The 24,779-nt window shown below is 35.8% G+C and overlaps 2 protein-coding genes across 8 annotated transcripts in view; one reads left to right on the top strand and one right to left on the bottom strand.

Annotated features, from left to right (window-relative positions):
* nalcn (sodium leak channel, non-selective) overlaps nucleotides 1–23,616 on the bottom strand; it is a 72,212-nt gene extending 48,596 nt beyond the window's left edge. For 2 of the 4 annotated variants that reach the window (XM_055031780.1, XM_055031781.1), the window contains exons 1-12: nucleotides 23,484–23,616; nucleotides 19,302–19,419; nucleotides 19,036–19,097; nucleotides 16,976–17,116; nucleotides 16,686–16,868; nucleotides 14,602–14,685; nucleotides 14,340–14,479; nucleotides 14,110–14,238; nucleotides 12,891–13,042; nucleotides 12,081–12,223; nucleotides 11,695–11,799; nucleotides 5,829–5,915 (exon numbers count right to left, since the gene is read on the bottom strand). In XM_055031780.1, the coding sequence (XP_054887755.1) occupies nucleotides 5,829–5,915; nucleotides 11,695–11,799; nucleotides 12,081–12,223; nucleotides 12,891–13,042; nucleotides 14,110–14,238; nucleotides 14,340–14,479; nucleotides 14,602–14,685; nucleotides 16,686–16,868; nucleotides 16,976–17,116; nucleotides 19,036–19,077 (1,206 nt within the window). In that variant the 5' untranslated portion in view covers nucleotides 19,078–19,097; nucleotides 19,302–19,419; nucleotides 23,484–23,616. Of the gene's footprint in view, nucleotides 1–5,828; nucleotides 5,916–8,502; nucleotides 8,596–11,694; nucleotides 11,800–12,080; nucleotides 12,224–12,890; nucleotides 13,043–14,109; nucleotides 14,239–14,339; nucleotides 14,480–14,601; nucleotides 14,686–16,685; nucleotides 16,869–16,975; nucleotides 17,117–19,035; nucleotides 19,098–19,301; nucleotides 19,420–23,483 lie in introns of those variants that run through there. The other 2 variants (XM_055031782.1, XM_055031783.1) reach the window with 2 other exon arrangements.
* A 568-nt stretch (nucleotides 23,617–24,184) lies between these two features.
* itgbl1 (integrin, beta-like 1) overlaps nucleotides 24,185–24,779 on the top strand; it is a 49,396-nt gene continuing 48,801 nt past the window's right edge. Inside the window, exons 1-2 of one of the 4 annotated variants that reach the window (XM_055031798.1) lie at nucleotides 24,185–24,401; nucleotides 24,517–24,670. In XM_055031798.1, the coding sequence (XP_054887773.1) occupies nucleotides 24,579–24,670 (92 nt within the window). In that variant the 5' untranslated portion in view covers nucleotides 24,185–24,401; nucleotides 24,517–24,578. Of the gene's footprint in view, nucleotides 24,402–24,425; nucleotides 24,671–24,779 lie in introns of those variants that run through there. The other 3 variants (XM_055031797.1, XM_055031800.1, XM_055031799.1) reach the window with 3 other exon arrangements.

The following is a 24,779-nucleotide window of genomic DNA, read 5'->3' as shown; positions in this document are numbered from 1 at the left end:
AGACATTTTTTTGACATCATTGTGTGTTGTGACTCCAAAGCAGTTTTGGCTGAGGAAATGCAGGTGTAATTTCTTTAACAACTTCAAGTAAAATAGAATCTCCTTGAATTATTATGGGCTTAACAAGAAGAGGCTGACTCATGTCTCTGGCTGGAATTCAGACCTTAATAAACCATGATTATCCATCTGTCAGCTCCTTTTTACTCTTAGTATCTTCTCTACTTTTTAACTTATCTGTCTGTACCTAGTTCTTGTTGCAGTATAAACATTTGAATTATCTATATTCTCATATATATAGTTTGTTGCTTTCCACATTAATTGGGACATAACACACCGATTGATTCATAGACTGCTGGTTTTTGACAGACATTTGTTCTCACAAACAAGTTTCGAACATCAAAAATCTGTTTCAAAATATCTCTAATCAAAGTAGAATTGTTCAGTCCAGATCTTAGCAATTTTGTTTATATTTTTGAATCCAAATGTTGGTTGAGTAAACCTAAAATATCTTTAAATATATATTTTTTTCTTACTGAAAGAAAGGATGATGACCATACATCTTGCATGTTTTTTATGTAATTTTGTTGGGTCAAACTGATACATTTCTACAACTGTGAACAAGGGCATTTTTGTTTTTATTGTCCCAATTTGGGTTTCTTTAACAAAATAAACATTTTATAATTTAATCTTTTCAGATTAGAATAATGTGATTCACATTTAATCAGATGCGAATCAGATTATTAATCAGCCAGAAGACTTCCAGTTTTAAGCGACAGAGGATCACATTAACACTGTAAAAGAGTCTCAGATTATGAGTCTCAAGACTAATGCCTACTATATTAGCAGGCTACAGAGGAAAGCCATATATTCCTGCACTGAGTGCAATTCCTTGGGGAATTCTGTGTCAAACAGACATGCAAGCGACAGAAAATGCATTGTGAGTGTAACAAGGAACATGGTCTCTTTTTTGGAGTAGAGAGGGTTCTAACAATGCTCATGATGCTCCTTGACAGAATGGCCCCCTGGGTGGTGAGCCATTTATTGGATATAGAAACTTGCCACTAATCAGTCTAGGATCATTTATTTCATAGCTATATGAGCGTTCTCCCCGCTGACAATTTAATTTCACATTTAGGGCATTAAGGTACCTCTCCATACCTTTTTGCTGCCCCTTTTAACCATCTTAAATGATAGCTTGCCAGTGATTCTTTTTTTTCCCCCTCAGTTGACTTACCCATTTCAGGAGCCGCCTTCTCCTTCCACACAAGAGACACTGACCATAACCTTGACAGGTTCTGTGAATGTGTGTGAGTTTTAAATGATAGCAATCCAGGGGGTGAAGATCAGAGTTAAATGGAAAGGGAAAGTTCAAGAGAATCAATAACCTCAGGCTTAAGAGGAAGGAGTAAAAAAAAATAAAAAGTTGTTCAATTCATTGGACCTCTGGGCCCCTCAGTGAGTTACTAGTTATTGATCACTCTGCATTTACTGTAGCTCTGCAGACAAAGGAAAAATTAAGAGAGATCTGCTGCTCATTGACAGGGCAAGAATGGTAAATTAATCAGAAGCAGTTTTAATTATTCACAGGCTGATATTTCATTGTTTCTTGAGTTTTGTTTGAAGTTACAATAAGTTTGATTTAATATGCAGGCAATAATGAACCAGCCAAAGTGGAAGAAAAAAAATTGGGTAGAACATATTATATTATACATATTATATTACAGCCTTTGTAAAGTACTGCCAGTAGCAGAAATTATGTTTAATGCTAAATAAATCTGAAACGGACCTTCTAATTTCAAAGGAGACAAACAGAAGCATACATTAAAACTTTTTACAATATACATTAACACAAAATAAGCGTCTCAAGTACTGGTCAATATTATTAGCCTCTTTTTACATAATTCAATGAAACAATTAAAAAAATTTAAAATAGTTATGGCTCTATAACAACAAATGCCAGAAAGTTAAGAGGCATTCTCCATAGGTCCTAAGAGGGCACTGCTATCCCCTCTCAGTCTCTAAAGTATGCAGGTGTTTAATCAATTAAGTGCCATCTCCAACGATGAAGCAAGTTGGATTCAGAAGTACCCAGACCAGGAACACAGGTTCTTACACCAACAGGCAGGCATCAACAGGCTCTACAGGCTCTGACAGTCAGAGAAACACAGACCAGACCAGAAATACAAAGGTGGTTCAAAAGACTCTAACAGGTATAGAGGGATTATATAAAGGATACACGCTGGCGACCTCTTTCCGAAAAGCACCCACCTACCAGCTCTGAAACATTTTAATCATTTGATGGCCAATTACTCTCGAGCCAGGCAGAGCAGAACAGAAACTCACACTTCACTTCCCCAGCACTCACAGATGGCCAGACAGGCTGGGTGTCCACCGCTTTTCTTTGTTCTACCTGTCCAATCAAAAGCACAACTCCCCTCTGACATAATGGAACAAGAGACTTTTTTGAAGTTTTCACCACGACTATAAAGAGTGAGCAGGAAGAACTGCAACCTATAATATCATAACATGCTACAACATGATATGTTCACAATGTAATATTGGAATCGGATTGTTTAAAGTATAAAGAACTGTTCTGTCTGTAATATTTCACAGACAAACCACACATATAATTGAAAGCCAATTTGTGATACAATGTATCTGAAATACTTAGCCTGCCAAATATTGCAATCAGACATTCCTTCATGATTCATTTATTGCAGACACTGTCATTGCAATGATGACTCCAATTCAATAAATCTTGCAGATACACCTGACTTTAGCAGATTTCTCAGAATATTGTTAATATTGTTAAGAGATTATATAAATGAACAAACACCATAATGAAGACCATTAGCTAGGTCAGGGACAAAGCTGTGGAGAAGTTTAAAGTTGAATTAAGTGCTAAAATATCATCCCTAGCATTTATCTAAGAAGCAACCCAGGGACTCATAGTAACTCTGAGGGAGCTACAGAGATCCACAGCTGACCTGGAATCATCTATTGATTGGCCAATTAGTTATGTAGTCAATTAGTTACAAATCTGGCCATTGTAAAAGACTCGGAAGAAGAAAACCATCGTTAAAGAAAAGTCATATGAAGTCCTGTTTGCAATTTTCCTCAGGCCATATAAGAGATGTTTTTGTCCAACATGCAAAATGGCATGTCTGGGCAGAAAGCTGACATTGTACGTTATCTTGAACTAACTATCCTTGCTGTGATATATGATGATGGTAGCATCATGCCAGAGATCCAGAGAAGCTGGTCAGAGATGCAGGGAAAATGGATGGCGCTAACTACAAGCCAACTCTGCATGAGGTTACAAACATCTGAAGACTACAGTGATGTTTCACATTGAAGCAGGACAAAGACCATGTGCATAAAGCAGGGCTACAATGAAATGGTTTCACTTGAAGCAATCTGTGGCAGAATTCTAATATTTCTTTGGTCAGGTGCTGTAGTACGTAATTTCTCTCTCTGTTTTTCGCTACATGAGGTAGAATAAAAGGTAGCCATTTCTTGTAATTGAAAGTTTCTTCAAAAAGTCAGAACGAGTAATTCTTCATGTTACACTCCATATAAAAAAGCCTTAAAGACATCAAGAGTGAGGTGCCACTTCAAAGCTTTATTACAGAAGGCTATTATTATTGTGAATTGTACTTTTAAATTTTGACTAAGAAAACTGCAATCACACATGTCTACTACTGTAAACAGTGGTGCTGTTCACAGTAAGAATCCATCCCTCAAATTTCTAAAAGTCTACCTCTTTGTTGCTGTTTTCACATTCTCATTTTTATCTTTAGCAGTTAAGATTAATAAATAAATAAAAGTAAATGCAATATATTTGACATTTACATTAAAAGACATGAGTAGATCTTCAAAATAGGAGAAATATTGTCCATGCACGATCAAGAGGGCTTCATATTGTGAAGCACTCCAGCCGTTTAAGATTGTGTTCAAAATATATTATAGATATATCCTTTTAAGTTCTAATTTGCAACATATACAAGTTTTATTTGAGACAGAAAAAAAGTTGGCTTTAAAAATTTGTCTCACACATTGCAACTTCTGGAAAGCATGAAGAAAATGTAAGAAGTTTTTGAGCTCTGCAAGCCACAAAACACTGTCACTTTGTGACAACCAAAACAATTGATGGCTTTTGAATTCAAGCACCGTGTGATTCATGTCATTGTCAGCACTATTCAAACACTAAAGCTATTGTTGACTATCAGTCTTATGCCTGACACTTGACATGTTAAAGAAAGCAGAAATAAACAAATAAAGTTGAAGAATGTCACAAAATGCATAAAGAACAATTCTGACAAAGACTGTAACCTCCCATATGTAGTCTATTATTATGGCCTTAAAAATGTGTTAGTATCATAAAAAATGAAGATAAATCCCCATTTTTACCTGGCTTGAAAGGTGTTGTTACCCAGATCTTTAGCTCATCCTGACAGTGAAATGTAGTTTATTTATTTTTCTCCTGAACAAACAGTTTCTAATATCTCTCTAGTTTAGTCATGAAAATATGATTGCATAAACAATTCAGTATTACCACATGCAGTGACTTGAAAAAGCATTCATTTGCCATTGAGCAATTTTCCCATTCTGTCTTTCTGTATTATTTTGAAATGTTCTGAATTTACTTGAATGTTTTAGGATCTGCCATGTAAGTCAATTTCAGTCAGACTGGAATAAGAGCACTTTTTTATTGAAGAAACTTTCATTTACAAGAAAGAGAATATCAATTCTCAGGTCTTGCAACAGATTCTCAATTGGATTCAGGTCTGAGCTGAGCCATTCTAACACATGAATTTGCTTTGTTCTAAACCAGACTATAAAATCTGACTGACATTCTCTGAAAAGCTATTTGAAAAAAAGTGACACATCCCTTCTTTTTCGATACTAATCAGAGGGATTCTAGATACAGTAGGTATAAATAATTTCTTACAAATGCACTGTGTATAAATAACACTGTGCCAATAACTGTCTGACTCTTAACTTGATCCAATTCTAGTCGTTGCCGGATTTGTGACGTTTCTTCTGGCAAAAGGTCTTTTTGGAACAAAGTAACAATAAGAGCTAATTAGTATGATTGCAAGAGAGAAACAAAGAAGTTGTTGAGTGCTGCATGTTATGTTGCACATGGCTCAAAGGGAAGTCAGTTATGTTTACCCCTCTGGTTATCCCTCCATCTAAATGTTCCCTCCTACTGAAGATAGGGCTCTGAGGAGAATACTCCTTTAATAGAGAAGCTCCATTTTTCCCTACTACTATTTTCTCTCTCATTCTCTATCCGATTTCTCTTTACTTATTTGTTGCTTTTCTTCCTGTGTGTGTCTAAAAGCTCTGGAGAAGTATTTACTCCAGGAAGGCGTGTTGACAGCTGTCTTCCCTCCTGTATCAGTAGACTCTATTGGCAGTCTCTCACAGCAAAGGCCATGCCTTTTACTCCCAACCAAACCCCTGTCAACAGCATCCAGCTTTAAACAACACCCGCTGCTTTCAGCTTATCTTTATAGCTCAACCGTTCGGCTCGCACAACCCAGGCAACACCGGCGTCCATCAAATAAGTCATTAGCGCAGCTCTGCACATCAAATATTAACTTCTCCTCATTCGTCATCGAGTCAGAGTCTCGGATGCAACAGCTGAATCCAGTGACGCATGTGAAAACAATAAGGTGCGGATGATTCTGCCGCAAGTTTCAAATGGATGATGATGCTCGCTGAGTGTTTCTTTGGCCACACAAGTAGAATTATGCAATTGCCTATGGGACACTGAGAGCAGTTCTTCCACCAGCAGCATATTTATGATGTGGTGTGCTTACCTGAAGGCAAGCAGGCGCTCTACCATGTGGTTTGTTGACATCCACAGCAACAAGCTGCCATCCTCCGGCAGCGTCTTCATGGAACATCTGTGGCATAAGGGCAGCAAATAAGTGGTAGAAATTGCTCACAAGCACACAGAACCAGACACATCATTTGAAGTAGTAGATGTGACACACATAGAAACCCTGTGGCTACATCATCATGAAACATCTGTGGCTACAAAAATAAAGCTAAAGGCATTATGCAAATAGATTCAAGCCCACCCAAAACAGGATGCTAGCTTCTAAATGCAGGGAGGTTGCCTTGGGGTCTAAAGGTAAAAAAAATAAAAAAATAAAAATAACTCTGAGACATTCAATTACACAAGACAGATAGTTCACACATTACAATCCCTTCCTTTATTTTCAAGAAAAGGGGAAAAGAAAGGGGTGAATATAATGGAAATTTAGGTTAATCATCTATACTGTGAAGCAAGTATAGCACAGCAACTATCTGCAGTAAAAATGCTCACAAAAAAAGAGGCAGAAAGAAAACTGTCCACAAAATAATAAAAAAAGAAGCTCATGAATGTACATATCAATACACATGTCCGTATTGAGTCCACATACCTAAATTATCAATGTAACATTTTGTTGTAAGTAATTTAATCCTTTATGTCAGGGGTGTCAAACTCCAGTCCTCAAGGGTCACTGTCCTGTAGTTTTTAGATGTGCCACAGGTACAAAACATTAAACCATTAAAGAGTTTGCTGTGGGTTCCCAAAGCATGGACTGTGGCCACCACACACAGACATTTACAAGACCTGGGCTATAAGAGTAACATTGTTAATGTTAAACCACTCCTGAAACAAAGCACTTTATGCTTTCATCTGCTAAGTTTCATGCCGATTTAATTTTTTCTGCAAGACTTGGCATTTTCCCACACTAGAAAAGGATTCAAAACATTTTTAAGGCCCACAGGTTGACTGTGCTTGACTGGACAGCAAACTGGACTAACTAAATTGAGGATCTAGTTTTGATCACCTCTGCCATACTGCAGAATTGCATACATTTCAGTAGGTCAACATCTCTATTAGATTTTTTTTTTGAAGAGGACTACCACAATAATAGCATTTTCAGAAAAACTGAACATTTGGTTTTTCTCAACTTTAGACTATAATCAACAAAACTAGCAGACGTAAATGCTTGAAATACATTTACAGGCAACTTTATTTTGTACATCTGTTCAGTTGCTTGTTAACTCATCCAGAAAATCAGCTAATCACATTGCAGCTGTTTATTGCACTTAGAAGTCTAGACAGGGTAAGGACAACTTGTTGATCAAGCACAACATTAGAATATGAGAGAATGGGGATTAGAGTGGCATTTAATGTGTCACAGTGTTGGAGACAAACAGGCTGGGTAATGTCATGTACATGTTCTGTCATTGGTTAGGCTGTTGGTCATGGTGTATTGGTGAACAGATGCCAAACTCTAGTTTTTGACAGCTGGTGACCTGCATCCTTTCAAAGGCAGGTCACCACTTTGAAAGGATGATTCAGGTTTTTCAAAGAAAACCTAAATCAATTGGATGAATTACTTTCTCAACATTTAAAAATTGCAGGATGCTGGCTCAAGTAGCGTTTGACGCATGTGGATTATCATAGCGCATTTGGTGCTGGGACTTTTTTTAAAAATCCCAACGTTCCACAGTACAACCTTAGCCCATCCCTTTATCACTACACTGTAATCATCCTCTATGATGCCTCTACCTAATTACTGACGAAAATCTCTGAACCACTTCAGAGACAAAAATGGTTATGTCTTTTAAGGTCTTTGCCATTTTCCAAGTAGCGCAAGCATGTTCATAAATTACTAAACTAATACAAAATTATTTTAACATTTCCCAAGGTGTATCACTAAAAACTGCTCATGACATCAATATTCTTTCTGGTCTCTCTAAGCCAGAAAGAATTAAGCATTTTTGAGGGCAAAGATATGTCAAACAACTTCTACATGCACCTTGCTAACATATGTGAATAGCAAAATGGCTGGTGAGTGAATTTCACTAGAGATTTATCTTAGTGAAATCAGTACATGATTAGAGTTAATTAAGATAGACTTTCACATAAATATGAATGCTAATATTAGAAGGTCTACATATTCAGTCAAACCATTAATTCTGAGTTATTTGTTTAAAACACAAATGTTTTGTTTGTAGTTATGAAAACATTTTAAATCACATCAGGTCCTGCCATGGTAAGAGAGGTGATTTCTCTAACACACAGCAAACCATATAAAGAATTGTAGATTTGATGTTGTTTTTGCAAGATCTCATTCACTGTAAGAACATACAATTGCTATACCTCCTTTCTTCTCTTACTGTAAAGTAAATGTATATTGTTGCTTGAAAGAGGTTAAAACAAACAACGTGGTGAGTTTATGCAAATGATGGTGATGATGTGCAAATAGAGTAAGGCTGGTTAAATAATAGCAGATGACAACCCTGAGGACTGTGTAAGCTCTACCGGGTGCATCTTTTTCTGCATTTAAACTTCCTGTTGCTTTGCAAAGCTAATTTAAGGTGCGTCTAATCTCTCACAGCATAAGACCCACATAAATCCTTCAACCATTTACTGTTCCACTCTTTGATTGCCTCCCTACCTCCCACACTGTTTCGGCTTTTGTCTCCTACCTGAACATCGACATGTTCTCATCCTGCCAAGGCTGTGCTTTGCAATCCAACGTGATTATCATCTTGCTTTTATTATCCTTTAATCCGGCACAGACACTGTCGTCTTGCAGCATGTCAGACATACAGAGATGATTGAAGCCAGATTTGTCTTCAGTTCACTATTATTTAATATACAATCTGCAAGTTTAAACTTATTAGATAATGCAATGTTGTGAAAAACAAGGGAAATCTTACCCCTCAAAGTTTGTCAGTTTTATTTAATCTTTCAAGCCTGATCTCTATTAAGAACAATAAATCTGCACAGAATATAGCAAAATCCCGCAATAGAAAGAGTGGCACATATTTTTGCCCCTCATAGCTAGTCAACGGTTCTCGGGAAGCTGAAGAAAGGCTTATTTTACTTCACCTTCTGTGACTGACACTAAAGTGTTATGACACGTCTAATTAGCTCTCCTCCCTCTAAGACAGAGATTTGGTATTGCAATGAGATTGCAATTAAATTGGATGGTGACAAAAATGGCTATTTCTTTTAAGGTCTTTGCCGTCTTCCCAGTAGCACAAGCAGGTTCATGAATTACTAAACTAATAAAAAATTATTTCACAGTTTCCTAAGGTGTATCACTGAAAACTGCTCATGACATCAATATTTTATGTTCTCATACCTTTAGGAATCAATCATCATATTTTAGAGATATAAGGCCTGAAAATCTTTCAAATATGCAAAATAAACAAATCACATTCAGCCTTTCAATCAGTTTTAAAACAGAAATGTAATTTCAAAACACACAATTGGGAAACAAAAAGTCTTCTGAGTCACATCCACTAGAACAGGAAAATACAACTGCAGGTACATAATTTCATTTCCATGATGGCACCATTTTGAAGTGCTTAGCCATGGAAAATGGTTATTTGGCTGCTTTTTGGAGACACACTAAAGCTTTCATAGTAATAGCTGATGCTAAAGATAGCATCAGCAGCGAGCAAAACCTTAAGATGACTGCAGGTGTTTGTAATGAGCATAACTTCTCTCAGTTAACTACTTTTTCTGACTTACAACTGGCTGTAGCAGCATTATTATTTTTTCTCTTCTTTATTTAAGCTAAATGAAGATGAAGGACATTCAACCCAATTTGCAATCTGACTAGTATAACTCCTCTCCCTTCCACGTCATGTAGCATTAGATAGAAGTAATTGTTTTAGTAGAAAAATGGGATCATCTTGTGAAAAATGAAACAGAACAATCACTTTTAATTTGAGTGTTGTGACAAATGCTGTCTTCAGAATTTTGTTTTAAAAGCTACATACCGATATTGCAATTGATCCATCACAAGAGAAACAATTATGTAGAGAAAAATGTTCAAGTACTGGAAATCACTGTGGTGAATTACAGGAAGATTAATTGAATAAGAGAAGCTCCTCTGTATTATTGTTTTGGGAATTATAAAAATTTAGTTTTATCATGATGATGCACCTGATGATGCTTCTAAGTGCCAGAAAATAACAGTATAATTGGAATAGTTAGTTGCAGGTATTGCTCTTCTCGATGTAAATGCCTTCATGGCTTTTTTTTATGAATTTGTTTTTATCTCACTTTAATTGTTAGAACATTTTTATTCATATTCCTTATCCATACTGAAGTTTGCCTGTTTGTTAAGTCTCCAAGCTGGTGCAGTGAAAGATCATCTTTCTTAGCTTCTTTGCTTTGGTGGCTCAACTCTGATACAAGTTGTTACATCATACACTCAAATTTAAGCTGGTGAGTTTGCCATAATCGTTTTTGTTGACTTTGGTGACTTATTAACAGGACAATTAAGAACTAATTCCTTTGCTACTTTGAGTCTAAAACATAAATGTACCATGGACTTGCACTTAAAATACCAGCATACATATGTGGGTCTGACATTAATATCAAAATCTAATTTCAATCCATGTTGGTATGTTTCCTTTTCCTGACAAAAATAATTAATCTAAAAGTTTTTTATTTAGCTTAAATCTTATTATATTCTTCTTATGAATAAATGCAGCATTAATAATTTTCTGCTGATTATATTTTTGGATGACAGAGTTGTTGGACCTAGATTAACTCCCAGACTAATCATATTTGCTTCATTTTAGTAAGTAGTCATTGGCAAAGCCCATAAATATGACTGCAAAGATTACAAAAAAACCTGCCAAGAATCACATATTTATATATAAACAGAGTCACTTCAATTCTATCACCAGTTAGAGGTAGTTCATATGATTCAGTATCAGTGGCATTTCCCTTATGCTAGCAAAATATTAAAAAATTGGTAGCTTGATTTTTATTTAAGATTTGCTTCTGCTTTTGGTGGCTTATAATAAAGTACTGGATTATTTCCTTGATACAAGACAATAAAAAAAAAGAAAATTGTACATCTTGAAATATGACAAATGCCAATCAAAACTCTGATTTACAGCACAGCCACAGATTCAATACATGCTTGTGTTTGAGTCAGTAAAGCCACATCCTGGAATATTTTGTGAATATTTTTCTAGACTCTCAAAAGCTATAATGAAAGTCCAATAGCTGAAAATGTCCATATATGTACACTTCATGATCAACTCCCAAGAAATCAAATGAAACAACGCTTAATTACAGGTACCGGTAGATAGATATTATTCAAAAGCATATTTTCAAAGAACCAACAGCCTTATATGACGAAAAAAAATAACTTTGGATGCTATCATGAATGTTTTGTCACTCATTTAAATATTTACAATCCTCTGTTTTGCCAACTACACCGTGAACTTTTTCAGATTTCAGCTACAGAGTTAGATGGCTGTATGCTGTGTATGTTGTCCTGCTACAAAATAAATATGTACTCCAATCTCTAGTCTTTACGGCGTTTGGTAGGTTTGGCTCCTTTTAGTAGGTTCCTATCACCTCTGACGAGCATCGCTTTACATGAAGAAAAGCATCTTCCCAGCACACCATTGTTATTGTCAGTGCTGTGATGTTAGCAGGATTGGTTTTGAGCTACACATAGTGTTGTGCATGTAAGTGAAAAACTTTCATTTCGCTCTCATCTGAACATCTGTTGACAGATTATCCTGGCTATGGTGCTTTATGGGGTTCACATTGAAAGGCAAGGATGCGCAATATACCCAAGCTGTCATCATGACAATTTGAGGGCAACACTCACATTGTGTCTATGAGTGTGATGGTCGTACCTGTGTAGTAGCAGTTGATGTGGTACTGCTCCTCGACCCCCACATCTGCTGAAATTGCACTCTGATCTCTGCAAACGTCTCAATGATGACAGCGATAAACACATTCTGGAGTAGAAAGGACATGGGGAGTCAACCCAAGCTATGCTAAGACAATTAAAAGTAAATGACCAAAAAAAAGGAAAAAAAAGAACCGTGCATGAGCTCTCTTCACTATATATTAGATGACAGTCCTTCACTAATTAGCCCGAGAATGTTTTAGTAACAAAGAGAAGTCATTACTCCAGTAGGTAAAATACTGGGTGATGTCAATTAACCTGAGCTTTTTCATGTTTAACTGCCTTCTGTAATTATTATGGGAAGAGCAGTAGAAAGACAGAAGCTCTAACCTTGACAAGCCAAGCCAAGAAGAAAATGAGAGTTATAAAGTAGAAGTAGGAGCGCCAGCGTGGAAAACTGTCGATGGCTCTGTACATGAGAAAAACCCAACCCTCCTGTGATGCAGCCTGATACACAGTGAAGATACTTGTACCTAGGAAATGCAGAACGAGGAGAAAAAAAATACAAAAATATTTTCAGTCAAAGATTTTTATACTTTGATTCAATTTGTTGAATCTGAGTTTACAGGCCAATCAACAGAAATGTGTTGATTGGCCTGACAGGAGAAATCGTAAGATGAAGATTCAGATGACTTGGGAACTAAAGCACTATTGGTCTAACACTGATTTTATACTTAGAGACAATCTTCAGAACAGCGCTGCAGGTTATTGTTACTTTTAAAATTAACAGATCTGATTATACTAGACAACAGCATAGGACTGTCCAGAAGTGATCACAGGAAGGAGACCAGTTCTGTTTTCCACAAAATAGCATGTTTTGATGCAAATTACGTGAATCAAACCCATAACAAAATCAGAAGACATTTTGGAAATACATGCTAAAGCTAACAGGACGAGCCAATAAGAGAGGAGCAGTTACTCCAAAAACAACAAGCCAGATTATCGCTTGCAAATAGAGTAAGGTGTGAAGATCTTCATTTTGAAAAACATGTCCTGTGGTGCATCTCAGTGGCAGTATCACATTGTTTGGGAGTTTTGCTGCATATGAAACTGATGCATAAAAAATTGCTTAAGAACAAAGAAACTATATTTCAAGTTTTAATATAAAATTCAGAAGCAAAATCAAACAACAACATATACCTAGTTCATTGAATCCACTGTAACCAAGCTCCTGTCTGGTGAGGCCATAATCTTCTAGATCCACACATTTGAAGCCAAGAGGGCACTGGTAGCCCTCTCCATCAGGGGAGCAGTGAGTATCAGGGATGGCAAAGCTGTTCCATGTCACATTGCTACACAAAAGAGGGGGGAAAAAATCACATCTTACCCAAAAGAAAAACTGAATTTAGTGTGACTCAAATCCTTTTTATATGTATAACTTTCTTTGAGGTGAAGGAGTTTCCAGAATCTGCTAGGTTTCACTAATGAAAACTAATTCTCGTAAATTGCCTGCCCAGACACTCATCCAAATTGTTTATTAGGGGTTACAGGATCAGAAGGGATAATTTAATGCACTGTCACAAAGGGCAATCAGAGGCACAGTGATGAATCCTGATAAAGCTAATTATGCAGGCCTGAAATAAATCAACATGTCTTATGAAACAGAGTCATTTTTTGTGACGACAAACAGGAGGGAAATGAAGCCCAACATTAGGGTCAAAATGACCTGTGAAAACAGAATACTAATGATTTATTTTATTTGAATAAATAAAAACCAAATGTTTAGAAATTATTCAAGATCACCTATTTATGTCAACATATGCCCACAGGTATTTAAGAAAGAAAATTATTTAAATGTCAACATGTGGGAAGAATATGTGAACAATGTTCTTCTCCTTAATAAGTTTAAACTATAAAATGTATTCACGACCACTTAAAGAGCATTGCAGAAATGCACAAGAAACATAAATTTCCCAAATTTGGGATCAATAAAGCACATCTTATCTTAACATATTGCTGCGTAATAGTAATGTAGAAGGAAAAATATAGTGTTGTTTTTTTTTACAAATACAAATTTGAAACATGGCAGCTAATGTGGCTTTATATAAATAGCTTGCTAAGTAAATATGCACAAAATAAAGGTTGGATTTTTCTACATATTTCAGTGTGAGAATATGCTATTGCAATAACAGATGTTATGTCTATATAATTGATGTTTTCTAGTCAAAATTGTCATATGTGATTATAAAAAAATAATTCTATAAGAAAAAATCATGACAACCAGCTGTTTTAGCATATGTATACAATGATTCACATAATGTCACTAGTACAAGGACAATGCCATTAAGTTTTCAGAATTATTCCATCAAAGAATAAAATATGAAATTAAAGAAGTGTTTTATTTTCAGAAGATGCTTACTGTTTCTCTGTATCATTTGTAACACAATGACGATTGAAGGTTCCAAACATCTGAACACCCAAAATTCCATAGAGCAGGAGAAAAAACAGGAGGAAGATTGAGACACTCCAGATCTGTTCCCCCGAGCGCCTGGGAAACAGAACAGAGAAAGCAGATTTTGCATCATTACAAGGATATACATCCACAAAGTGTCCACATACTTTTAAAAAATTCTCATTGTAGCGTTTTACTTCAAAATGTTGGTGATCCGGGAACGGGGGAGCTCAAAGCGGAAGTAGATCCTAAAGGCACGGATCATTATTAGCGCTCGCGGTATTCTCAACATTCCCCATGGAGACATCTGATCCACAAGCTTTGCTATTTCAAAAACCTTCACAAATAAGAAAAAAGATATTAGTAATATAAATATAGGCCTAAAGTGAGAAATGCAATATGCAGTCAAAGAAGCAGTTGTATTAATTATTTTTAAAAACAATAAATAATGCAACTCACCTGAAGCACCAAGGAGACCCAGATGAAAAACACCATAAATCCATCAAACATACACCAGCGATCTTTCACATAGGAGTTGTCACCCTAAAAGAATCACAGAAAAGACTTGAAAGATAAGAAATATTAAATGGATTTAATAATTTATATATTTGACAGTAAGCTAACAAATAAAAATAATATGTGGAGATATGTCAGACAATTATTTATGCAATAGTAGCATTGTATGATGCTTTAATGAGTACATTTGATCAAATACGTTTATTTATTTTTTTTTTTTAAAAAGTCACATAGAAAAAAATTCAACAAAGAAATTTGAAATGAGAGTGCCCACTTTCACAGATTGACCACAGAGCGTTCCATAAGCCTGTTTTCAATGTGATAAGACAAAAAATTCAAAGGCCCTATAGTGCAAAGGAGCTGAAATGCCAAGGGGCTAGTTGAAATGGCCATCCTTAATTATCACTTACAGAGAGAGAATGTGTAAGAAGCTCTTAGGGAGTCACTCTTTCTCAGGAAGAAAGGCTGCAAATGGAAGGGTGTGTGCTGAACACTGCAGATAAGTACCATGTTTGATTACATGTACTGACAAGGGCAAAACCATGCTATTACACTCCTACGCAATGTGGATTTATATATATAAATATATATAAACCAGCACTTTTAACAATGTGATAGAACACAGCAAACGTTTCAAGTGCCACTAAGTTCAATAGAAGATAAGATAATTAAACATGAACCTTCATGTAGATTTACAGATATTACTAAAAGCTCCCATAATTTTTGAATCATTATTTATGAAATATAAAGAATTACCACAAGTTTAATGTTATTAAAATGAATAACAACCCTCATAAGATGTGCCAGTGCTTAACAGAAAACGGAACATAAAAAGAACCAGAAACAAAGGTATTTCTTCTTCCCCTATGCCAATACAGGCCTCTAATTACGAGTTTTTTTTTTTTTTTTTACTGTAAGCAATAATTGATGTGGAAGTTTCATTTTTCTCAATTTTTATGATAATAAGTAATCCTTGGTTAGCTTATTTTTTTGTTAAAGTAGAAGGAAGATTTCACAGAATGTACTGTAGAATTCATCTGCAATGAATTTTCCTACACCCAAATAAATTGTCTAAAAAGTTTGTAAAATTGTTATGTTCACTTTTTTAACAATGTGTTTTGGTGTGCATGTATTTCCTGCATTTCCTTTAGAAATCTGGCACAGGAAAAAAGCAAAGGGCTTATACGAAAGGTTGCAAAATAGGGAGAAGACAGAATTTCTTTCTGAACTTGCACACGATGTAAATAACATTTAACCTTTCACTTTTCAACCACATTTTCATGTGGTTTCGATGGAACTCAGGATCATCTTTTTTTATGTCTTTTCAACAACATTTTCCTCAGAGAAACTTTGAAGACAACTATGTACAAACACACACTAAGAGCAAGTGAGGCTCCCAGACTAACTTAACAAAACAAGAAACAAATAAGAATAAGATGCCCAGCAGCACATCAATAGCAAAGAAAAGTATCCAAGATAATTTTAATCTCTAAAGACAGCTGATCGGCTCATACTGCTCACACGTAAAATTTGGGAAGTATGCAACTCACCTGAAGCACCAAGGAGACCCTACATTATTACATTATCCCAAATAATGTAATAATGTAGAAATGTTCTCTTCCATTTCTACTTGTGTTTAAATATGACACATTGTAACAATAAAAACAAAAGTCTGTCACCAGCTGTGCCAAACATCCAGCCTCTGGATTAAAGTATGGGAAAATCAAGGTGTTAAGCTTTACATGACAGAAAATGTGTTTTTTTTTATGTGTGATTTAATTGGCTGGACTCATACATTCATCTCCATGTTCCACACCTGTACTGTGTTTGAGATGTATGTCCAGGCTGCCTTCCTCCAACTGTGATGGGGCGATGGGCTTAAATAAAATCCCAATTGTGAATTATATATTATTTTTTTTTTTTTGCAGAAAGAAAATCTGTTCTTTCCAATCTTTGAAAGTTTTACTTTGAAGTTTTGTGCCTCTTTGGACTATCATTAAAGTTATGAACAGTCTCAGTGAAACTACCTTGATGATTCCTCTTATATGCATCTTGGCTATCATCTCAGCAGTGTAGAGGAACATGAGCAGCGTGTCCAGGGTAAATGTCACATATTGTAGCGGAGGGTAATGCTCAAAGGTCTTAGGAGTGTTCATACAGACAGAGATGACACTGATGATGGCACAAGCTCGAAGCAAGGAATGGACCCACTGTAGGAACAGAACAGAAAAGGAAAAAAACAAAGTGTGATTGTCTTTTTTTTCTCTCTTACTGCGAAGTTCTAACTGGTCAACTAGTCTTATCTAGGTGGACTCACTGGTTTGTTTATCCAGAAGATGTCAGCACTGTCCGCAAGGGTCTCATCTGGCCCAAAGTCGGTCATGGGCTGGGCCTCGACCCGGGAACTCTGTTTCCTCTTCAGCATGCTGGGACTAGCTGTGCTATACAGAGAGTGGATCTGACAGGGAGAGGGAGGCGAACAGGACAATGACCAAAGCTAAATGAGAAAGTGGCGAGCACTCTGGCTAGATCCAAGTCAGGGCAGTGGTAGAACTATATTTATAACTCTTAACAACCTAGAATATATCCTGAATTTATACATTTCTTGCATATGTAATACAGAAAAGTCATTACTGGCCATATTTACCTGGAGGTTAAAAAATGAACGTTTGGCGGTAAACTGAGTTTTATGTGAGGTTAAAGTTCTGGTCAGACAGTTACATGCACTTAAGAACAATGAATGCCATCTTACTTTTGGACTTTCATGATTAACTCAAATGTTGTTTTTTTTTTTGTTTTGTTTTGTTTTTATCCAGAGTGAAATGTTTAAACAGTAAACTAAATATTTGATCCCAAATATTCTCAATATTTGGGATCACTGTTTTGCAGGAACACCTCAATATGTCCAAGATTCATCCCTGTAATTGAGAGAAAAGCTGAGGTATTTAGAGATTGTGCTCCTTTTTCTTTATTCTATTGACATTGGGCAATCCACCAGTACCACTGGCAGCAAAACAGATGCTGTCAAAATTTCTACTATATGGCAAATTTGTAGAACACACATAAAAGTTAGGTTCATGGCAGAAATTCAATATCTTTAAAAGAAATGGATTGGCCAAATACTCATACCTGAATCTTGCTGGCAGCTGCTAAATGCTTGTGGTAGAAGTGCAACCTCCAAAGGGACATTTAGGGATTAAACACTGGTCAGGTTGTGTTTCAACCAATAAGGTGATAATGCACCACCTGGCAATGACTTAATACTTCTAAACATTTAAAATGTACTAAAGCTGTAGCAGCTTTCCAATAATGTAATGAGGTGTGTGAGCCAAAAACACAACATTTTGCCAATACTATAATATGTTATTATGCTCTTGGACAGTGAGTACGTTGACTTCAAAGATTGTTGAAAATGTAATAATTGACTAACTGCACCCAATAATGTAATAATAAACTAATAGGTATAGTGGATGTCATTGTTATATCCATTAATATACAATCAAATCAAAATCAAATAAAATGTTATTTGTATAGCACAATTCAGCAGCCAGGCATTTCAAAGTGCTTTACATCATAAACACAAAAACAATATACAATATTGACAAAACGTTATGGTATTGTATTTTTATGAGTAAGTCATTACTTTATTTTCGTAATAATATTTAAAAATCACAAAATATCACATGATTGTCAGGTATTATATTATTGCCCTTCATTAGCTTACTGATTGCTACAATATATTTTAGATATCTAAACCTGTATTTAGCATTTAAAATAAATTGAAATAAATTCAAAGACTCAAGGGTTTGTCCAATATTTTAAAGTTTTTCTTCTGTGATCAACTCACGATGAACAAATAATTTGGATAAGTAAAGTCCAAAATAATCGACATTTTTGCTCCCAATGAGTGTATGTAAACTTCTGATCAGAACTACATCTGAGTATGGAAATATGTAATACATGTCTAAGCATTACCAAGCTTTGGTTTCTCTTAAATCAAGAAAATGTCCCTGACTTGAAATGCCAGAGTTCAGGTTTATACTTCAAAACTAAATGTGCTGCATCGTTGAATGATCACCGTGATACACAACGTAGCACGCATGGAACACAGAACGAGTGTATTCACACTGGAACAGCTCCAGTAACTTACCATCCCCAAAAAGATCTTACAAGATCTTCATCATACTGAGTGAAAAGGCACCAGCAGCAGATTGTGATGAAAGAGTGTGACTTTGTTGTTACCTGTGCTTGCCAACATCTGCATGTATGTGAGTGTGTGTGAATGTGTGTATGCAGAAAAAAGAAAACTGTACAGGCCGTTTCAACATAAGAACACAAGAAGAAATGACACTGTGAATGGAGACAAAGCGCACATACCAAAGGGAAAAGTAAAGCTGAAATTGCTCCAGCACTGCACATAACATGCGATCAGGCATACCCTGTAAATAACACACAACAGTTAGTCAACATCATGGCTTATATGGTGTACAGTACACTACCCACATCTACAGTACGCTCATAGAGACAGGAATGCCCACCACGTCTGACATCGAGGCATATATGCGACACACTCTGTGAGTAAGTGAGTGAGTGACTGAGGTGTTGTGGAGGAGGATGGGGTGAAGGAGGACCAGCAGACTCACTGTGAGGCTCCTCATTGGTGCATTCATCCCCAGGTCACTGAGGGGTGGAGGAACCAACCAGACTGAGAGAGATTACAGATGCGAAAAGGAGAACGTCCCAATGGGTTGACGGTGGCAACTAGTGATCAGTATCAGTCGGAAGAGCAGGAAAGAAAAAAAGTAAGAAAACATTTTCACATGTGTAGTTGCAAACCCTGGCACCTGTATGCTGCCAGGGTTTGCAATATACACAAACTGCCCTGAGGTCAGGTGAAGAAAACTCATTGTTATTTGACTTATTTTAAAAATAAATAAATACAAAATTCAATGAATATCTACTGCAGGAAATTTGTTTGAACCACCATTTAATTTCTATTTTCAGAATTTCAAATAAGGATACACACAAAGGTTTTGCAGAGAAAAAAATGAATACATGGTCTTCTATGTGGTTGATATTTATGCAATGCTATGTATTTCAAAAAGACATGCAACTGTAAAGAAAACAACAAAAAACATCCAAACTAATGAGAAGAACAATAGAGTTAAAAAATACTAGTACTTTCTGTGGCGTCATTCAATTGTGTAAATTCAATGAGAATAGTCAATGAAAAAACTGAAAAACTGCTGAAATCTGCATTTGTTTTTATACCTAAATTTAAAACATCAATTGATGCGATCTTATTTTTAGGCAAACTTGTTGAGAGCAATTTTGGAAGGACCAAAGAGCCACTGGCGGCTCCAGAGCCGCGGTTGAAAACCACTGTCTTGATGCCTTGCAAGAATGTTCATGAACCTTGATTCTGTTATGTAATAAACCCGTTTATGATTTATGTAGACCTTGACTGGCCATTTGAACACATGAACTTGAACTAAACTATTTACATAAAAAATAATAATTTACATTTATTTTCCTTTCCAACAATAGCAGCTTGTTTGGGTTGCCTTTTAAATCAGACATTTCGAACATTACAAATAACCCCAGCCTTAAAGTACACATTGCTTTACTGCTGAGGTTGCTGTAAATATGTACTAAAAGAATTTAAATCCAGTAACAAGAAAAACTTAGAAAAAAAAAGGAAAAATCAATATTGTTCAAACAAAAAACAAAATTACACCAGCAGTACAAGCAAAACAGTGCAACTGTACCCCTCTCATTCCCTCACATGTTCTTAGCAATAAAAGAAACTGTCCACCCAATAAACCCCATGTAGTTGGGAGCAATTTTCCAGTGTAATTGCAACACTTAACATATGCAGATAGAGACGTGAGGGAGAGTGAAAACAAAATTGCAGGGTCTAAGTGCTATTATGTGGGAGTATAGGTGGCAAAGACTGCAATTACTTTTCCATTTGGAGAGAGGATGTGTTTTTCACTGAGAGAGATGTGATCTCTGAACAGAATAATTGCAACTGTACGCACTTTAAAAAAAAAAAGAATCCAACTTTCTTCGTCAAAGTTTTGTTTGTGAGTCCAAAGAAAAGTTGCAATTATTGTCTGTTTCTTTGATGTTTCTTAAAAGAAACTTTTCCGGCAATGTGATGCCTAAGAAGAATTTGAAAGACTGAGTATTGTGTCATTGATTTCATTGCTCACCACAAGCCTCACTGTACCTTAATTATAATTAAAATATTTCAACATATACCTATGACAATATAACAGACACATAAATTATTATTATCTATTGTTTTTTAGCATTTTATTTTTGTTTTCAAATTGCATTACATGTTGCATCAAGGATCAGTGAGTGGGAAGTGAAATTTCAATTTATCTAGAAGTGCTGTATATGTAGCAAATTGACAATAACACTGACTTTGTATAGATATAAAAATCAAAACAACATGTAAGTAGTTTGATTTTTATCAATTATATATTACTTGTAAAAATAAAAATGTTGCACCTCTTTTACAAAAATCTTATTTTTTCAGCCAATAAAGGAATAACTGATATTAAAAAAAGCCAATCTATGCACTTCTCATCCCACCAATTCATTAATGTGTTGATCAGAATTGTGGTGGAAACTTGAATTTATCCAAACGTCCCCGAGGGGTCATCAAATAAACTCATGGATCCATTTAAAAATGTTGAATGGACATTTTATTTGTTTAGCATTATAACTTTTACGATAATAATGTCTATTATAATGTTGTTGCTTTATGTGACATTACATAATATGCACCTGATACCTTGGCCTTTAAAGCTACCTACCTTTTAATAAAATATGAAACGACTGATAAAACAGTTTCAAACAACTGATAAAGAACCAGAACTCAGTCTGGAGGGAAAATTTGTTAAAGGAAAAAAGTCCCATACAGTATTAATAAAAAGTGAACATATACAGCAGGTGAGCAAAGCATTTCTGGTATTTTTGCAACATCAAAATGTGAAATATTAATAATACGGGGATGTTTCAAAATATCACAAATTTTAGTTAATATATTCCAGGTGTGATAAACGTGCACTTTGCATGGAAATAATATCCACCCTAATAGAGTCTCAATCCACAAGATATCTGCAAATGACATTGAGGACAGTATTGAAGATGCTTAATCGCACATTGAATGTTGGAACCATGCGACAGATGAGAAAGTGAAGAAAATGAGGATTTATTTCATCTGATACCGTCATAAAACTATTAAACATTAATCATGCAAACTGCATGACATCCTAATATGGAGCAGCACTAATAAAAGCCACCTTAGTGTCTTAGCAAAATTACTCTGAAGGTTTAGTTGTGATCGCCACATATTTTTACATTGCTATAACGTGCAGGAAATACAGCAAGCAGAGATTTCCATATTACATAAAAAGAGATTTTTAAGTCATTTTTTTCATCTGAAATGAGATTTTGTAACATTTTCCTTTGATTGTCAGTAGGGTAACGACAATAGATCAACCTTGATTTCCTTATTTTTGGGACATTAGCAATGATACTAGTTAAATGATAAACTGATCTTATCCACTGGTCTTATTTACCTCTGAAAGTGTAAGGATTTGAGTTTTTCTGTGTGTTTATTTAAGATTTCTGTGTTTTTTGAGTTTCTCTTCTCTTCTCTGCCTGCCATCCCATTCCATCTGGATCCTGACTACAACAAATTACAACAGATTGGACATGAAAGAAAAATTTCTTACTTTTCTAGGATAATCGTTTTATTGTGATAGCACTTTGGATTGCGTTCATATTTTTAAAGGTTCTTTATAAATGAACTGAGTTTTAAATTAAACTTTATGGATCTTTCTGGCAGTTTTTACAAACTTCTGGAGATGTGTAAAAATAAGCCTTTGTGGATTTCTCTAATTGTATGTTTCACTAATAACAAAAATAAATTATGCCAACTTGACAGTATGGTGAAAGGCCATTTCACTGCTTCACTGGACCAACTAGAATAAGCTTTATGTCACCTCTAAAACCTCTAAAATAAAGACTGTATTGTAATCAATAAATGCATATTTGATGCACAACAGTGCATACTTACACTCCCTCCCTGTCCTCTCAGGAGCGTAAGTCTGTGATGCTAAGAAATTAATTATACTGTACTCTTTAAAATAAATTTTGAGAGTGCTTGATCAAAAACTCAAATTACAATGTGGGAAATCGCAATAAAGGACTTAACAACTTTTAGATTATGAAATAACATCTTTAAAGTTCGTTGTTTTTTCAACAACATTCAATCTCCTTTTTTCTTCTTTACAATATGAACAAAAATCAATTGCAAAATATATTTGGGACTGGAATTGCTGACCCACTGACTTTGCTTAAATCAACACTAGGTCTTATGAACAAAAGACCAGCTGCTTCAGAAGCATTTGATTGAAAGAATATAAAACATATTTATTCTCTTAAAAGAAAACTGAAAGAATTACATCACAAGGACAAGATTACTATGGAAACAATTAGGAAAGCAGCTAATATGAGAATAAAACAAGCTAACCACCGGAACTATTTACATCTCTGGGCAAGTATAAAGCATAGACAATGCTAACTTTATGCGTGACAACCAGCTAAAGACACAATATGCAGCAAAATAAACAAGACTATTGCGTCGAGGCCTACTGCGGAGGATGAGATTTCCTCCACTTCCTGGAGGACTAACAAGCTAGCGCGCAGCGACACCGAGCGCGAGCCGCATCCTACAAACAAAACAGCTGGATGCCCCGTTACGTTCGCGACGATTTCAGAGAAGGAAAACATTCCGAAGCACTTACGAGACGAGGATTTCCCTTAGCTGTCGTGTCTGGCCCTTTGCATGACATCAGTCGTTCTCTCTGGGCTTGCTCGTGTGCTAGACTGCGGGAGCGCGCAGGATGCAATCACATCAGCTGCGGTGACGCGCAGGCGTTGCCCAGGTAACCGTTTCCATATTGTGGATGTTTGTTTACATCCAGGACCCGATTCCTGTTGGCGAATCAACACCTTTGTTTTACTATTTACTTTAAAATAATAAAATTAAATTAATTACTTTAGTGACAAAATCGAAGACCAGAAATTAAATTCAATATTTTTTGCTTCATAATGAGGAAGATAAAATTATAGTGACAACCTCTTGAGATTCAGTGAACAAAGAAACATAATATTAAAATACTAACCGTGGAGAGAGATTAATGTCAAAATATGTGTAATTTTTTTTAAATGTATTTATATAATTTCATTTTAAAAGTAACATAAAATAAATATAAATTAAAGTTTATGTATCACACACAATAATGCCCACTTCAAGTTTGAGATAGACTGCACAGGCTTGTTATTGTTGCAGTAGTGTGAATTATTCATGTCCATATATTCTACTCAAGTCTTCCACTAACACATGTGCTCATGGCAACCAGTTGTATTGGAACTCCAAAGCATTTAAATTGAGTTGAGCCATTTTTGTGTTCTTCATTCACAACATTTACTGTTAGGGGTCTGGAAGCTGGATCTCATTTGTCATAGATGAAAGGAAAAGTATGAACAACAGCTACACCACAGAGGTTATGGGAGAAACAAATGAGGACAAAATGAAACAAAAACAGTCTGCTTTTGATTAAATGTCAAACTGGTGACTTAATTTGTTATTTTGGCAGCTTTTTCCCCACATTAGCTCCTGCCCAGGACTCCATCAGAGTTTGGACTAATCAAAGGCACTTGTACGTAAGGAGTGTTGGACTCTGAAGGGACTGAGCCAGTTCGGGCCAGCCTGCTTCTCTTTCTCTCCTTCTCTCCTTTTCTCTTCCCTCTCACTCTCCCTTCCTGTCCTCTCAGGAGCGTAAGATTTGGGAAATTCCTTCAAGCTACTTTATTTCAGGTTTCTGTGGGATATAAACATGCACACTGAGGCTTTTCTGCAGTCAATGCTAGTGTCGTCGTTTCTGATCCTGCTCTCTACCGTTGAGGACACTTTGTTACAGTCGGTAAGGTGAGTTTCTATCAGTCTGTTTGTGTCTTTTATTGGTTTTCTATTTGGGGGCAACCAGAAGTGCAAGTAATAAAAGGCAGGCGCAAAGTTATGCTGACTTACGAGTTTG

This window comes from Poeciliopsis prolifica, unplaced genomic scaffold, assembly GCF_027474105.1.
Source record: "Poeciliopsis prolifica strain line A6 unplaced genomic scaffold, Auburn_PproV2 SCAFFOLD007, whole genome shotgun sequence".
NCBI lineage: Eukaryota > Metazoa > Chordata > Actinopteri > Cyprinodontiformes > Poeciliidae > Poeciliopsis > Poeciliopsis prolifica.
This window is presented reverse-complemented; position numbering and strand designations above follow the sequence as displayed.